At 53.4% G+C, this 16968-nt stretch overlaps 1 protein-coding gene across 1 annotated transcript; it reads right to left on the reverse strand.

Annotated features, from left to right (window-relative positions):
- Positions 1-1701: 1701 nt before the first annotated feature.
- GPRIN1 (G protein regulated inducer of neurite outgrowth 1) lies at positions 1702-12852 on the reverse strand. The gene is made up of 2 exons (XM_061423026.1): positions 12764-12852; positions 1702-5538 (listed from the first exon to the last, which is right to left on the reverse strand). The coding sequence occupies exon 2, from the start codon at positions 5370-5372 to the stop codon at positions 2604-2606; it is 2769 nt and encodes a 922-aa protein (XP_061279010.1). The 5' UTR covers positions 5373-5538; positions 12764-12852; the 3' UTR covers positions 1702-2603.
- Between the last annotated feature and the right edge of the window lie 4116 nt (positions 12853-16968).

Consider the following 16968-nt stretch of genomic DNA (forward strand, 5'->3'; position numbering starts at 1 on the left):
GAGTGGGGAGGGGAGAGGAGTCAGAGACCCCAGCAGTGGGGCTGGACCTGTGAGTTGGGGAGGGCCAGGGAACTCCCAGGGAGTCTGGAGAGGGAGGAGGGTCAGAGCGCAGGCGTCTTCAGTCTTCAGGCCGGGAAAGAGCCAATCCTGCGAAGGCAGGGGATGGGGTTCAGTCTCCGAGATCCTGCAGCAGAAGGTGGGCCTTGAGGTCTCCAAGTGCGGAATGCAGGTGGGGCCTTTTTCCACAGTCCCCTTGGTGCCGACTCACCTAAGCCTTCCATAAATGTTTGTGTGGAAGGTCTGAAAGACCTGAGGGCTCATCCAGTCTGAGTTTTTCAAGCAACCGAGGCCAGGGAGGCGTGTTGAACTGCCCAAGATTAGAAAGCTCACAAGGTCAGGGCATCCCAGAACCCAGGTCTCCTATCTCCCAGGCAAGGCCATGTTTCCTGGGCTGCAATGTGCCAACTGTTCCCAGTGGGGGTCTGTGTGGAGGGCTTTGGGGAGCATGGCAGACTGTTTAGCTCCTCCTGGGACCCCCTCAGATGTTCCACTGCTTACCAGGGACCAGAACAACCCCAGTCTGGAAAAAGCCCTTAGTGAGCCCTAGGGAGGGTGGAGGTGGTGGTGGTGGTTGGGGCTTTTCTCCCATGAGTGTCTTCATGGTGGAGTAACTGAGCCTGGGGGCCTGGCTGGTCCACAGGAGGGATTCTTGTGAAGGTGTGAGTGTGACATGTCACACGGTGAGGGGGAAGAGGGAGGGCAGGAGACGAGTTAGTGTATGCCGTGATGGCCAGCAGGCAGGACCTGGGTGTGATGTATCCCTCTGGGATGGCAGAAGGACCTGCCAAATTCAATCAGGGGCAGCGTGGAGTTGTGGACAGGCTTTAGAGTCAGGAAGACCAGCTGTCCAAACCTTGTTCTGCCCCTTCTGGGCCAGAGAGCCTTCCAAGCCTCAGTTTCCTCATCTGTAAACTGGGGGACGTTATCCCTCCCTCAGGAGGTCCTGTGAGTACCTCAGGTCATGGATGGCTGTGCCCAGCACCCACCATGCATGCCATGAGGTACAGGTGGCAAGGACTGTGGCTGGACTGGTTCTGGCACAGGATACAGGGCTTGACATTATTCAGGACCTGGCAGAAGACCAAAATGCCACCATGTTCATGGGCAAGACAAAGGCTGGAGTAGATCCCTGAGGCCCGCCCCATCACCTGAACCCATCTGCACCACCAGTAGTCATGCCGCCTCTGGGACAGAGTCAGGAAACTGAGACAAGAGTCAGGAAACTGAGACCCCAGCCAAGGAACCATCTGGTTATGAGCTTGAAGGCCCATTCGTTCTCCTAAGGACTGGGGAGATCACTCCATCTTTGCCCTGGCCTGACCCCTCCCCTCTTTCCACAGAAGGAACCCCGGCATGGTCCCATGGGGCCACATCCAGAGCCCAGGAAGAATGAGCTGTCCGGGAGGAAGGTGGGCTCAGAGCAGAAGGAGGAGCTGGCCTTCACTAACCTTGGCCTGGACACCACAGATCTGTGATGGGGGCGCAGCCACCAGACCCTGGCCACAGAGCTCCACACGGGCCCCCACTCTTCTGATCCACCTCCAAAGAGGCCTTGTTACCCCCAAATTACACCTGCCCTTCCCTGATCATAATAAGATAAGCTGCTCCACCCCTGTCTGCTTGTAGCCAATCACAACTGACGAGGGTTGGGGGAGTATTTTATTACCAATGTATTGTGACAGTTTGTAGCCAAAAACCGTGGCTGGAGGGTTGGGGGACAGGGGTACTGAGTGGTCACAAGGGACTTGTGGGGCTCACGGCTCTGGGGAATGAGGGACCGGAGAGGGTGGTCTTTTAGGGACTACGGTGGTTGTAGAGTGAGCTCTCCGTCGTGTCCCCAGCACCCAAGGCCAACTGTCACCAGGCTGTGGGCCTCTGACCATGACCCTCTGGCGTTTCTGTGACTCTTGCAGCTGCGCCCACAGGGCAGTCCTTGCAGCTGCCTTTGGCCTGTCTGGGAGTTGTGGAGTGGTGTCCAGTGAGGGTGGGGATAGGGCCAGGTGAGGGGGAGACAGGAACTGGGGACAACTACCAGCATGCAAGAGATGCCCAGGCCATGGGGCCAGCCCGCCGCGTGGACACGCACTCGCATACACCCCGGGCTTGCACATCGGGGATCTCACATGCCAATCCTCACATACTTGGGGCTTTTGTACACAGTTTCTCCCGTTCTGGGGACCTGGCTGCCTCTGGAGACCACAGCGCACCTGTCTAGACATCTCAGGAGCCTGCCCTAGCTCTCAAGGCTAGGTCCCCAGAGGTCGCCTAGTGTGGCCGGGAGAGGGTGGCGCTGAGGGCTATGAGGGGACGGTGGGGTGTCGGGGCTGGGTTCGTGGGCTCCTGACCACGAGGGAGCTGGGTAGAGGGCATTCATTGGTGTGTTTAGGAGGGGAAAGGGGGCTGGAAAGACAGGATGAGAAGACCCTAGATGCTGCCCGCTCCTTGGAGGCCTGTCGCGCGTTGAGGGGATCCCTTCTAGGGGCCTGGGATCGAGAAGGGAGCCTGAGAAGGTTGGAAACCCGGGCGTACAAAAGCGGAGCCGATCACTCGGCCGTGGGCCCGGCCCGCGAGCAGCATCGCGGGCGCCGCACACTCTGCAGCAGTGCGCGGAAGAGGCCCGGCGGGCGCTTGGCGGCTCCCTCAGGGGGCGCGGTGCGGACAGAGCCCGCGCGGCCGGGGCCCGGGCGCGCAGCGGGGGGTGGCGGCGCGGGCGCCCCCTGGCGACCGTGCTCCTCGATCTGTCGCTCCAGATGCTTCTGGATGGCCATGCCCAGCACCTCCACCTCCATGGCGGCGCCGTACACTTCCCACGTCATACCCTTTTCGTCCCAGCTCACGTCGCGCACCGGCTCGACCGCCTCGGGGGGCGCCGCGGCGGCCGCCAGCGCGGAGCCTGGCCGCACCCGCACTTCGGGGAAGGCGGGCGGCGCGGCGGCCTGCGGCGTCATGGGCCCGGTGGCCACGGAGCGCGTCTCGGCGGCGCCCAGGGACACTTGCAGGCCCGCGTCCCGGCGAGAGGGCGGCCCGGGCGCGGGGCTGGGCGCGCGCGGCGCCCCCTGGAAGCTGAAGGCCGGGCCGCCCGCGCCGTCCTGCGGAGACATGGGGCTCACGGCCACCGACACGCAGGCCTGCGAGCCCGCCTGCGTGCCCGCGTCCTCGCGTGGCGGCGGGGCGCTCGCCTCCCACGACGGCACCTTGGTAAAGTTGTCGCGAGTCCGCGGCCCGGGCGGCGGCGGCGCCACCTCCTCCGGGCCGGGGCTTCTCTCGGCCCTGGCAGCCGCCGGGTCCTTCCGGACGAGGCTGGAGGCTTCGGAGCTCGGCAGTGACGCTGGCTCCACGCGGCCCCCGCCGTCTGCGGGAGGAGGAGCGGAGTCACAGGGTTTGCCATCTGCCTGCCTGGAGGAGGCCTTCTCCAGAGTCAGGCTGTCCCCCTTCCCCAGGGATGGGGGCTCCCCCTTTCTTGGGGGCACCGAGTCAGTCTTGTCCAGGGCTACAGGCGCCACCTTCCCAGAGGCAATAGAGCCTGCTGATTCTGAGGATCCAGGATCCGGCTTCTCTGGGGCCAGTGGCTTCTCATTTGGAAATTTAGCCTCTACTTTCCCTGCTGAGGAGGTGCCCTCCTGCCCAGAGGGTGTGGTTTCCGCTTTGCGCTCGGACTTGGATTCTGCTTTCCCGGAGGCCCTGGGATCCACCTTCGTGGAGTTCATAGGATTGCCCTTCTCGAGGGGCAGAGCATCCACCTTTCCCTCTGGGACAGCTTCTGCCTTTCCCGAGGATGCCCGGACTGTTTTTCCTAGGCTCGTGGGGGTCACCTTTCCTGTGGACTCGGAGTCTATGTCTCCGGGGAGAACAGCTTCTGGCTTCCCCTTGATCATAGGGTCCATTTTCCCTGAGGTGGGGGGATCAGCCTTCCCCAAGGCTGGGGGACCCACCTTTCCAGGGGCCAGGGGACCTGTCTTTTCCGAGGACAATGGGTCTGCTTTCCCCCTAGTCACTGCCTCAGCTTTTTCAGAGGAAGGAGGACCCATGGGACCAGAGGACGCAGAGTCTATCTTTCCTGATGATTCAGGATTTACTTTTCCAGGAGGTGATGTTTTTGTATTTCCCACAGAAATGGGAATCCCCTTTCTGGAGGACACTAGGTCCTCCTTTCTTGAGGATGCAGTTTCTGTCTTTCCCACTAACATCAGTTCTGCCTGCACAGGAGACAAGGGCTCTGGCTTTCCTGAGGACACAGGATCCACTTTTTCCAGAGAAACAGAACCCACTTCGGCTGAAGACACGGGGTCCATATTTTTCAAAGACGTGGGCTCCACCTGTCCAGTGGACATGGTTTTTGTCATTCCCACAGACGTGGAGCCTTGCTTTCCTGAGGAGGCAGGGTCCATCTTTCCTAGGAACTGAGGGTCCTCTTTTGTGGAGGACATAATTTCTGCATTTACCATAGATGCAGGATCTGTCATCCCCAAGTGAGTAGGATCCACCCTTCCTGATGGCCCCAGAGCCACTGTTCCAGGCATGATTTTGTCTGGTGACCCTGGAGTCAGCATTTCCAAGGACACAGGATCCGCGTTTGCTGAGAGCTCGGGATCTCTCTTTTCCAAAGCTACAAAATCTGTCTTTTCTGCAAATGCAGGCCCCACCTCTTCTGAGGACACTCGAAGGTCTTTTCCTGAATACCTGGGCTCCTCCTTTCTTGGGAATACAGGATCCACTTTGCCCAAGGATCCAGGCTCCTCCTTCCTTAGGGACACTGTATCCATCTTGTTGGAGCACTGAGGATCCACCTTTCCCAAGGATCCAGGATCCTCTTTTCCTGGGGTCACAGGATCCTTCCTTCCAGAAGCCACAGAATCCCCTTTCCCTACGATTGCAGGCTCTGTCTTTCCTGTCAACATAGGATCTGCCTTCCTCAAGGACCCAGCATCTTCCTTTCCTATGGAAACAGAATCTACCTGTTTTGAAGACTTGGAATCCATATTCTCTAAGAACATCGGATTTCTGTTCTCTGAGGGTGAAGGATCAGTTTTCATTGAGGACACAGGCTCTGGCCTCCCAGAGAAGGTGGTTTCTGGTGTTCCTGAGATCAAGGCTCCTTGTGTCCCTAATGTCTCCTTGGTGGCTGCCTCTTGGGAAGGGATGTGGGTCATGGAGGGGTAGGCCACACTCCTGCCAGGGTCCTCAGAGCAGGACGCCCCTTCCCCAGCCCCACTGGGGCTGCTGTGTCTAGAGTCCATGCTTGGGCTTTGGGCAGGGGTGAGCCTTGGGTGTGTAGGGATGGCCTTTTGCTGGGAGGGGCAGCAGTCCCTCATGGCCTGGCTCCCAGCCCCCAGGCTCCCATCCTGTGGGCAGCAGAAGGCTGTGGGCTGGGGTCCTGGGGGGCTGGAGTCCTTTCGAAGCAGCTGGAGCCAGGCTGGGTCTTCAGCACTGCCCAATTGCCCTCATGACCATGCTTGGGCCCCAGGCTTCTGTCTGGTTCTGAAACAGAAAGAGCAGACTCAGACTCAGAGGAGACCCAGTGGGAGGAGCCTCTATCCAGGCCTCTTCCCTCTCACTGTTTCTAACAGCCAGGCTTTCTTATCACATTCTCCACCTTTGTCTGATCCCCTCCTGTCCATAGGGTCTGGGCTAGTAAATGAACCCAACCATACCATTTCCCTGCTTCATTGCTCCCATTGGCCCTCTGGATAAAAGCCAGGCTTCCTAAAAGGGCATTCAAGGCCCTTCACAACTTGGCCACAATCTAACTTTTCACCCTCCCTTTTCAGCCCACCCCATGCAACATGCTACCTAGAAGTTATGCTGTTCTTCTTTAGGCCATATACCAGATTTTTAAAATCTTGAATTAATTGGGATATTTTACATTAAACTTCTGTATTTCCCACTTCTGACTGATACTACCAGGATGCCTGGTCACAAATTCTGATGCCATAGGGGCCAGGTAAGTAATCTAATTGAGGGAAGCAGACTGGGTCCTAAACAGTAGAGAGTGGTCGGGACTAAGGCAAACTGGAGAGCACGTGCCCTGTCTAAAGGGGGGACCATACTCCATTAGCCAAGTACTGTCCTGGAGAAATGCATCCTGGTAGTATCAGTCAGAAGTGGGAAATACAGAATTTTAATGTAAAATATCCCAATTAATTCAAGATTTAAAAAATCTGGTATTTGGGCCAAAGTATGTCTGTGGATCACCAGTTTATATCTGTGTAGGCCCTGGGGAAATGGGAATGGTTTACGATTGAGGAAAGGGCACAGTCTGAAATGTGTGTTTTCAAAGATTGCTTAGGGGTAGTGTGGAGGCTGGAGAGGAGGGGTTGGCCAATCATTTATTCAACCTCTCATGCATCCTGCTCTTCATTCATTTACCCAGCCCTTTCTCTGTGATGGTCTAGATGAGAGACGGTACAGCAAAGGTGGTGGGGATGAAGAGTTGGCAGCTTTGAGAGGTCCGAGGGAAACTGACAGGAACCAACTGGATGTAAGAGGTGATCATGGGGGTGGTCTGCAGGATTCTGGCTAGGGTGGGGGTGTTGCTGTGTAGGACATCTGGGGAAAGGAAGAGTTGCATTTTGGACAAACTGAGTGTGTGGTACCTGGGGTACACCCAGGGAGAGGATCTGGCAGGCCGCCGGATCAGCATGCAATTCAGTTTTTTCATACACTCCGCAGCCAAGGCAAGCAGAGCTCTGATTCCCCCAGACTTCTTCCTCCCAACATCTCCAATGCCACACTGTAGTGCTCAGGCCAAGATCCCTCGACTTCTCAAACCCTCCAGCCCAACATCCGAGCAAAACATAATGGATCTACCTTCAAATAAATCCAGAATTTGGCAACTATCCTGAGCCAAACCCACACCATCTCTGACCAGAATTATTTTTGCTTTATCCTTCACTCTATTTGTTTATTCTCAACACAGCAGCCAGAGGGATCTTAGTAAAATTCAAGGCAGACCTCCTTTGCCCAGAACCACGTAGTGTCCTCATTTCATGCAATGTAAAAATGTTAGTCACTCAGCTGTGTCCAATTCTTTGCAACCTCATGGACTGTAGCCCGCCAGGCTCTTCTGTCCATGGAATTCTCCACACAAGAATACTGGAGTGGGTAGCCATTCCCTTCTCCAGGGGATCTTCCCAACCCAGGGATTGAATCTGGATCCCCCAAATTACAGCAGATTCTTTACCATTTGTGCCACCAGGGAAACTCCTCACCATAGCCCACACGTTCCTGCATTTTCTGGCCCTGTCACAGCTCTTGGTCTTGTCTCCTACTGCTCTCCCCTGATTACTCTGCTTCAGCCACCCGTCTGCCCTGTTGGTCCCTGAACCCACTACCTTGGGGCCTTTGCACTGGCTGTCTCCTCTCTGCCTGAAATGCTTTCGCTCCCAACATCTGCATCTCCCTGAAGCTTTCCCTGACACATCCAGTATAAAGTAGCCTCCTTTCCAACACTGGCTGATGTTCTCCTTCCCCCTTGCCTTGCTCCGTTTTTCTTTCTGGTACCTGTCTTCATCCTCAAATTGCATATGCTTGTTTATTGCCCATGATGTGTCTCTCCCATGAGAATGTCCGCTCCAGGAGTGTGGGGACTTTGCCATGTTAACTGATGTAGTCTCAGGGTTGAGAACAATGACTGGCACATAGTAAGCAAGTGGTTTCCAATACATGTTTGTTAAATAAATGACTGAATGCCCTTTCTGTGACGTTGGTCCCACCATGCCACTCTTGGCTCAAAGCCCTCCTTGCTCTTTTAGGGGAAATAAATTGGTTGCAATCTTTTTGGAAGGACATTTATCAATATCAGACTAATGGTGCATGAGAACATGGCTGGTAATGAGAAGAAAACCAGGAAGTGGGTTTGTAAAATGTGGGACAAACATATGGGAAACCCTCCACCCCCCACAGCTGTTAGAATGGGTGGAGTGATGAGGAAAGATGCTCAAGGTAAGTTAAGGGAAAAAACCAGGGGACAGCATGGCTGGTGGGTTCCTGTGAGTGTAGGCAAGGAAAAGGATAGATACACATCTGTAGGTTTATTTAAAAAGAGAAAATTTCTGGAAGGAAACCCATGAAACTTTTAGCAGTGATTGCCTTTGGGAAGAGAGACCAGAGATATCTGGAGGTAGAATAAACTGTTTTATTAATGCTGCTTTGCGATACTTGAATTTTGATTATGTATGCACGTATTATTTAAAAAAACACACACAGAAAAAATTTTTTTAAAAAAACAGGGAAAAAGAAACTTTTAATGACTTCTTGTTATCTTTAGGGTCAAGTCCAACTCTTTAATGTGCTTCTGAGCCCCTGAGTATTTACTCACTTGGTGGGCTGTATCTTTCATTATGCACTCCATCCCCCACAGCATGTGTACACACACACACACTCAAAACTGCTTTGGGTTCAACCAGGGGTTCACATTCTCTCCCATCTTGGCCTCTACAACTTTCCTGCTGGGCTTTTATTAAACCTTCAGTTCCCAGTTTAAACGCCACCTCCTCCAATGACCTTCTTTGCCTACCACTTGCCTCAGGGTTCCCCTGGCCTCTTGTTCTACTCCTAACCAGACTCTTGTCATTCTGCCTATAGCCCTTTACACCTCTGGATCCCCACCTAGCCCTCAGGTGCCTGGATAGGGATTCAGCTGCTATTGTTCACCACTGGGTCCCCCAAGCTTTGGGCTTATGGGACTTAGGGGGTGAGGATTTCACCAAAATGGGGGATGGGAGGAGAAGCAGTCTTACAGAGGATGGTAGGGGACTGGGTTTTGGGGAAGTTTAAGTGGGGGGTCTGCGGGTCTTATAGGGGAGATATCCAGGAGGCTTCTGGGAGACAGGTTTGAAACACAGGAGAGGTCTGCTGGAATTCTTTAGATCTGGTTTTCATCAGCATAAAAACAGCAGGTGTATGGGGAGCTTGGGGCTTCCCAGGTGGCTCAGTGGTAAAGAATCCGGCTTCCAATGCAGGAGAAGTGGTTCGATCCCTGGGTTGGATCCCAGGGAAGATCCCCTGGAGAAGGAAACGGCAACCCCCTCCGGAATTCTTACCTGAGAAATCCCATTGTCAGAGGAGCCTGGTGGGCTATGGTCTATGGGGTTCCAAAAGAGTCAAAAATGACTTAGCGACTAGACAACAACAACAAAATAGGGAGCTTGGGCTGGAACTCCTGGAAGGAGTTGCCAAGGGCTACAGGAGGTATGCTCTGAGTCCTCACCAACCTTTTCACCCCTGGTAGCCCAGCCTCGGGGTCCTCTCACACCGGCCCCTCCAACAGGCTCCCTCCCCCAGGTGAGGCATGGGCCAGAAGTCAGGACAGCTCCCCAACTTACCAGCTTCCTGATTTTTTACCAGCTCTATGACCTTAGGCAAGTGCCTTCTTATCACTGGGGACCCTAACAAACCTACCCCCTGCTTCCCTAGGGCTGCAGGGAGAATTAAAGAAGATGAAGGGTGTGCACGTCCCTGCTACTTTAGGGCTGGGCTGTGTACATGCAAGGCCTGTTTTTATCTACTCAGTCTGTCAGAGCCCAGCTGTGCTCCCAGGAGGGAGCAGGGGAGGGAGGGCCAGCAACACAGGTACAAACTGGCAAAACCTCGCCCTTGGACATGCCTGATTAACTTGGGAGTGCTTAAAAAAATTTTTTTAAGTTATTGATCAACATTTAAAAATTAGAAGAGTTCATGTGAAAATCAGATTTCTAGCTTCTCTTGGAAAACTAAGATTTGGCAGTCTGCATGTGCTTCCTTCATAGCATCAGTGAGCAGTGGCTGCCTCCTTAGATGGATCCAATCAGCCACCATCTTTACCCCTCCCAGTGGTGTCCTGGGCACTGAGGTTGACTGCCTGCTGCCATTGATCACTGATTTGCACCATCATTTTTCTTATAGCAGCCCCTCATGGGTGTTATCCACCTGGTCTGTAGCCACCTGAGTTCTGACTCTTGACCTAGATGCCAAGAAGGCAGGAGGTGGCCCTGCACACATGACGTTCTTACAAAGCTTATTATGTGCAAATCCTGTACACCTTCTGGGCAGATGCTCTGGTCTTATTTTCCAGAGAAGGAAACTGAGGTTCGAAGAGGCAGGCATGGCCAAGCTGGCAACATGCCCCTTCTGAAAGTTCCATAAGAGGCTACCTTCTTAGTTCTCAGTCCACAATTCTCTGATGTGGAATAAGGTCCAAGTTGGGACAAACAGCCTGGCCACGTAGTTAGAAAGATGTGGGGGTCAAGCCCCAGCCTAGTCATTGACTTGTTACATGACTTTGGGTGAGTTTTTCCACACTCTGAACCTCAGTTTCCCAATCTTTCAAATGGGGGAGATGCATGCATGCTAAGTCGCTTCAGTCGTGTCTGACCCTTTGAAATTCTATGGATTGTAGACTGCCAGGCTCCTCTGTCAGTGGAATTCTCCAGGCAAGAATGCTGGAGTGGGTTGCCATGCCCTTCTCCAGGGGATCTTCCTGACCCAGGAATTGAACCCGCATCTCTTACATCTCCTGCATGGGTTCTTTACCACTAGCATCACCTGGGAAGCCACAAATAGGGAGAGGATGTAGTTATACTAGTAGAACTGGCTGAGACCTGGGTTTACGATCTGTCAGGATACCATTCCTAGCAGGCTTGCAGTTCTGCTAGGCTTTACCCAGCTCTCAAGAAAGCCTTGGTATTCTCAAGTCACTTCTCCAAAAGGCAACCCACGCCTGGGGTCTCACATTCTCACCTCCCATCTTCCACTGGACCCAGCTCCATCACTCTCCCAGTGTGCTTAGCCCTGGGCCCAGCATACTCAGGCTTGTTTTTGCATCTGGACTCCACAACAGTCTCAGGAGGGGGGCATTATCATCCCATTTCACAGATGAGGATGCTGAGGTCAGAGGCATTAAGGATTTGACCAAGAGCACACAGCTGGGAGAGGGTGGGGCTCTGATTCAAAGCCTGTTTTGTCTGAATCCAAACCCTGGTTCTTCCTACTTATACAGCCAAGATCTTGGACATTGATGCATGGCTCTTAAAACCCCTTTATGCTCTTCAGGGTCATGCCAAGGGTCCTCCCAGTCCCCTGGATCTAACAGGCAACAGCACAAGGAGGTGTCTGGGAGAGGAAGCAAGAGTGTCTTCTGTGTGAGAACCCACTTGTGGGCACACCCTTTGGGCAGATGATCCTGCACACTTCTGCCTCCCGATGGAGGTAAAAGGTTGAAATGCCCCCCAGTTGTGTGGGCTGGCTCACCCAGCGTGCAGCGGAGCACGTAGATGGCTTGTCGATATCTGCGCCAGCCTGGGGAGCCAGAGTCTGGCTCCTGCGTTTTGCTCAAGAACTTGGTGTGCACATGTGCAGTCTGTATGTGCAGAATGCCCTAAGTGTTTGTGTCTCCTGGTGGCCATTTGGACCCTGTGGGTATGCACATTCATGGCCACCTGGCCTCAGAGCCTCATTCATGGGAGAGCTGGCCGGTATGTGCACAAGCATTGTTGTGCCCTGCTCCCAGGCAGAGAAGCCCCTGTGAATGCTCACTGAGGCTGGCCAGCCTGTTATTTCCCCTTTAGGATTTCTTCCCAAATTGGAGCCAGGACTGCCAGGCACCTGCAATCACCTCTACCCATGGTGATAAGATTGACAAAGGCTTGTGGTACTTCAGCAGGTGTGTGTGTGTGTGTGTGTGTATGACAGTCTAGGTGTGCTGTACCTCACCCTCTCATCCCCTTGTCTTCTACAACCGTCAGAGCGGTAAAGCGTCCTGCCTGGGGCTGGATGGGAGAAGGAGTCTAGCAAAGGGTGATATCCAGTCTTTCTTCCAGAAACACCCTTCAGGGCAGCTGTCCATCCACTCACAGGAGGGCAAGAGTGGACATGCAGGAGTTGAGGGGTGGAGAGCAAGCTAAAAGTGTGTGATGGAGTGTATGACACACCTACTCCAGGGTCTGGGGGTACATGAGGGATACCATGATGTGCAGGTGTGAACAGGCGCAAGCAGGCCAGAGCAGGGTGGCTGCGAGTGCGTTGTGATGGGGACTATTGCTGAGATGAGTGTGTGCTATGATAGGCGATGGCTGATGTGAGTGCGTAGCAATGCCTGGGTGTGTACGCAAAGATGTACTGGGTGGGTGCACAGGTGGCCATGTGTATGAGTCTGATGGAATGATCAAGGACCATAGTGTGTGTAAACCTGTGGCCTCGAGTGGTGAGTGTGTGACAGTATACGTGGTGGACCCCCAGAGTGTGTGCCACATCGAGCGTGCGACAGCGAGTGTGCTTGATGGTGCCAATAGAGCCACTCGATCGCCGAGCTCGCTCCATGGGGAAAATGAATCAACGCGGGCGGACCCCTTCCCCGCGGTGGCGGGAAGCGCCCCCTCCCGCACCACGGTGCCAAACAAAGCGGCAGTCAGAGGCGAGGCCAGACGCGGGGCCGGGGTCTTACACACAGGGCGGGATGGCCCGCAGGGCCCCTCGGGTGCTCGGCCAGGACTGCGGACCCGCCCCCGCCCCGCCCCAGAGAGGAACCTGGAAATGGACACCCGCCGCCCCAGTAGCGCGCGTACCTTCACCCAGGCGCACGCCAGACACACGCCGCGCGCTGTGCCCAAACCCCGCCACCCAGGCGGTTCGAGGACCCTGGACAGCGGCTCTGGGGCTGCTGCGAGCGGCAGAAAGGGGTCGACACCGCCCGTTTGGAGCGAGCAGCAGATGCAGGAGTGGCGCTTACCGGGTTCTGTCGCCGTTCAGTCTCCTCCGCGCGCTGCGCTCTGGCTCCCGCCACCGCCACCGCCACTGCCCGAGCTGCCTCGGCTGCCTCCGGCCGGGCTGGCGGGCGGACCCGCGGACTCGGCGCAGCCGTCCCCCGCGCCAGCTCCGCGCTCCCACCCCGCGCCCCGCCCCGGGCATGCGCGCTAGCTGACTGGCGGCCTCGGAACCCGGGAGGGGGCGGTGCCGACAGGGAAGCAGGGGCCCAAAGGAGGGAGGGGCGCCCCTCGCCCGCAGCCCCTCACTGCGACCGCTAGGCTCCTGGGTTCCCCGCCCTCCTCGACCCGGTTAGCGTTTCACAGACTGGATACCGAGGGGCGGAGAGGCTGCCTATTTGCTGCGCGCCTGTTGAGGGCGGGGCACGCTGTCACTCAGAGCTCACTCAATCCAGCCCCGCGAACGCCCTCTGCTTGTTTCACCGAGGAGAAAACTGGGGCCCAGAGAGGGGAGGCCAGTTGTCCAAGGATACTTGGCCTCTGAATAGAGACCCAGGTCTGCGCCATGTCCGAGCTCCCCCTGCGCGGAATTTCCCGCCTCCTCCTTGGCCGCACTTCCGGCCTTCTCCCACACCCCCACCTCGCCCCGCCCCCGTCCCCTTTGTCTCGCCGCCACCCACGCTCCGGGGGTGGAGGGACCTGCGTGGTTGCGGGAGGAGGGAGAGAGCCTTCGATTTCCCCGCTATCGTCCTCCCTAGCCAGGGTGCCCGCTCACCTAGTCTGTGCAAGCCGGGTTCTCCTCCACCCTCCAGCAAATCATTTCACCTTTCAGAGTCTCAATTTCTCCATCTGTAAGATGGGACTAACATGAATCACCTTACAGTGAGTAGTCTTGGAAGGATGAAGGAGCCTGAAGTAGGTGTTCAGAGGCTTTTAGCTGAATTTGAATTGCCAAGGACAGGAGGACTTGCTGTCCACCCCGCCTCGACGTTTCTTAGCAGAGAAATAGTCTCCTCCCCTTTGATTTCCCAGAAGGGGAAAAATAAGTCTGTAATTGCCAAAAGGTGATAAAACCCTCTCACGTGTACTGTAAAGCCACCTACTAAAAGTGGTAGCAACTAACATTAATATGCTTATTTAGGGGCAGTGTTTTTATGGTAAAGCCCTCAAGTTAAAGTAACAAGTAACCTTACCTTGTTTTCAGGTTTCATCTAATTTCCATTTCCAATCACTTATAAGCAAGTTCATGTGAATGTATTATATCCCGTTTATCAGATAAGAAAACAGATACTGATGATAGGTCACTCGTTTGTTAGTAATGAAGCTAAGTCCTGAAACTTCAGGCTTCACCTTTACTTTCTATTCCTCTGACTTACCTGGTGAGCCACAAGTCACTGTGATCGTTAAAATAAAAAAAATTTTTTTTTAATCTAGATGGCACACATACAAAAAAAAAAAAAACCCAATACAAAAAAACCCCAAAAACCTATCGGACTGACGTCTTCAGTTAGCATCCCAGGGAAACAGAAAATGGGGAGTGCTCAACCAACTTTCAGCACCACGGACAGCACCAAGGAACCGGCGTCTTTAGCCCTGAAAATTGCTCATTTACCACAAAAGCATTTCGCTTCACAGTTTACAAACTCTATTCTACACTCATGGTTTCATTTTATTTTCCCTGCAGCCCTTCAAGGTATACATCGTTGGCCCCATGATATGTGAAGACACCAAGCTTTGGGTAGGTTCACAAGACACAAGCCGTAGCAGGAACGTGGCTGTGATCTAAAAAGCACTCCCCCCCCCCCCGGGGGGAGGGGGCAGGGCGAGCGTGGATGACAGCAGGATCAGGGCATGAGTGAGGAGGCCATAGCAGGTGAGAGGTAATGATGGCTGAACCATTGGAATGGAGACTAGGGGCCAGATTTGATAACTATTTAAGGGTAAAGTCAACAGGTCTTGGTCATGTGGTGAATGCGAGTGTGAGAGGATTCTACTGCCTCTCTGAGGGCTTACCTTGGGGAGCCAAATGGATGGAGAATCTGATGAACTCTGGGGAAAGAAGGGACTTGTGAAACAGCTACACTGAGACATCTGAGTCCAAAACTGAGCTCTGAAGTAGCCAAGGCTGGAGACAGGGCAGGGAGCTGGTGACGGAAGTCATGAGAGGTGTGTTGGGACACGAGGGGAGAGTATAGACCAAATAGGGCCAGACAAGGTACCCTAGGCCCACCCTGAGGAACACCAATATTAAAGGGAAAGGAGGCTGCAAAGAATGAGAGAGTAGTATGAGAAAACCCAGAAGAAACCCAGGAGAGTGTGATGTCTCAGAAGCCAAGGGGAGAGAACATTCTAGAAGGAGGTCAGGGTCAACTGCATCAGGAAGACAAGATACAGCCTGAGAGATATCCTCTGGACTTGAAAAAAAGACAATGGAAATTTGATGAAAGCACAGTCAGTGGAGTGGTGGGGGTGGAAGCCAGACTGGGGAGGTGGGGCAGGAACTGATGAATTAATGGAACCAAGGAAGTGGAGAGGACAAGTAGATGACTCTCTAAAGTTTGGGTTTAGAGCAAGAAAGGAGATTTGATAGTCTCTCCAGGGCATTGGAGGTATTTAAGTCCTGATTGGAGTAGGGCAGTAAAGAGGGAAAGGGAGATGCCAAGAAAGGAGATCATAATGGCTGAGTCCAGATGCTCAGTGTGGAAGGATAGGATGGGATCCAGCACCCTGGGGCAGCTCACAGACCCTGAAATGAAGCTTGAGGAAATGTGGTTTATTTGGGAAGTGCAGGGACACCAGCAGGCAAGTGGGAAGGTGACCCAGGCAGAGAAGGCATCCAATGAGAGGTGGTTATCAAGTCAGCTACCATGGTGAGTGATTGATAATCCTGCAGGAAGTCTTGAGAAATGGGGTAAATGCACATCTAGAATTCCCCTGGTCAAGAGCAAGGGAGCTTGTGTATTTATATCCCAGTATCTGGCAGACCTTGGGGAAGAGCCAGCCCATGGGCTGTGTGTTAATTCCCAGGCACTTCTAACCCACAGTGCAGGTAGACAAAGTGGTTTACACAGCCTGATACAGTTCTTTGACAAAGATGCAGAAAAACATCTACTTCTGCTTTGTTGATTATTCTGAAGCCTTTGACTGTGTGGATCACAATAAACTGTGGAAAATTCTTAAAGAGATGGGAATACCAGGCCACCTTACCTGCCTCCTGAGAAACCTGTATGCAGGTCAAGAAGCAAATGTTAGAACCAGACATGGAACAATGGACTGGTTCCAAATTGGGAAAGGAGTACATCAAGGCTGTATATTGTCACCCTGCTTATTTAACTTATATGAGGAGTACATCATGTGAATGGCTGGGCTGGATGAATCACTGGAATCAAGAGTGCTGGGAGAAATATCAATAATCTCAGATACCATTCTAATGGCAGAAAGTGAAAAGGAACTAAAGAGCTTCTTGAGGAGGGTGAAAGAGGAGAGTGGAAAGCTGGTTTAAAACTCAACATTCGAAAAACTACGATCATGGTATCTGGTCCCATCACTTCATGGCAAATAGATGGGGAAACAATGGAAACAGTGGCAGATTTTATTTTTTGGGGTTCCAAAATCACTGCAGAAATTGACTGCAGCCACAAAATTAAAACAAGATTGCTTCTTGGAAGTAAAACTATGACAAACCTAGATAGTGTATTAAAAAAACAGAGACATAACTTTGCTGACAAAGGTCCATATAGTCAAAGCTATGATTTTTCCAGTAGTTATGTATGGATGTGACAGTTGGACCATAAAGAAGGCTGAGTGCCAAAGAATTGATGCTTTTGAATTGTGGTGCTGGGGAAGACTCTTGAGAGTCCCTTGGACTGCAAGGAGATCAAACCAGTCAATCCTAAAGGAAATCAACCCTGAATATTCATTGGAAGGACCGATGCAGAAGCTGAAGCTACAATACTTTGGCCACCTGATGCAAAGAACCAACTCACTGGAAAAGATTCTGATGCTGGGAAAGCATCAGAAGGCAAAAGAAGGGGGCAGCAGAGGATGAGATGGTTAGATAGCATCAGCAATTCAGTGCACATAAATTTGAGCAAACTCTGGGAGATAGTGAGGGTCAGGGAAGCCTAGCAAGCTGAAGTCCATGGGGTTGCAAAGAGTCAGACACAATTTAGTGACTGAACAATAACCTGGCTGTTATAGTCTGCCTGGTGGGCACAGAGATAGTAAAATC

Source organism: Bos javanicus, chromosome 7 (genome assembly GCF_032452875.1).
Source record: "Bos javanicus breed banteng chromosome 7, ARS-OSU_banteng_1.0, whole genome shotgun sequence".
NCBI lineage: Eukaryota > Metazoa > Chordata > Mammalia > Artiodactyla > Bovidae > Bos > Bos javanicus.

Coding starts and splice junctions, on each gene's coding strand:
- GPRIN1 (XM_061423026.1), bottom strand. CDS start 5,372: ATGAGGGACTGCTGCCCCTCCCAGCAAAAGGCCATCCCTACACACCCA.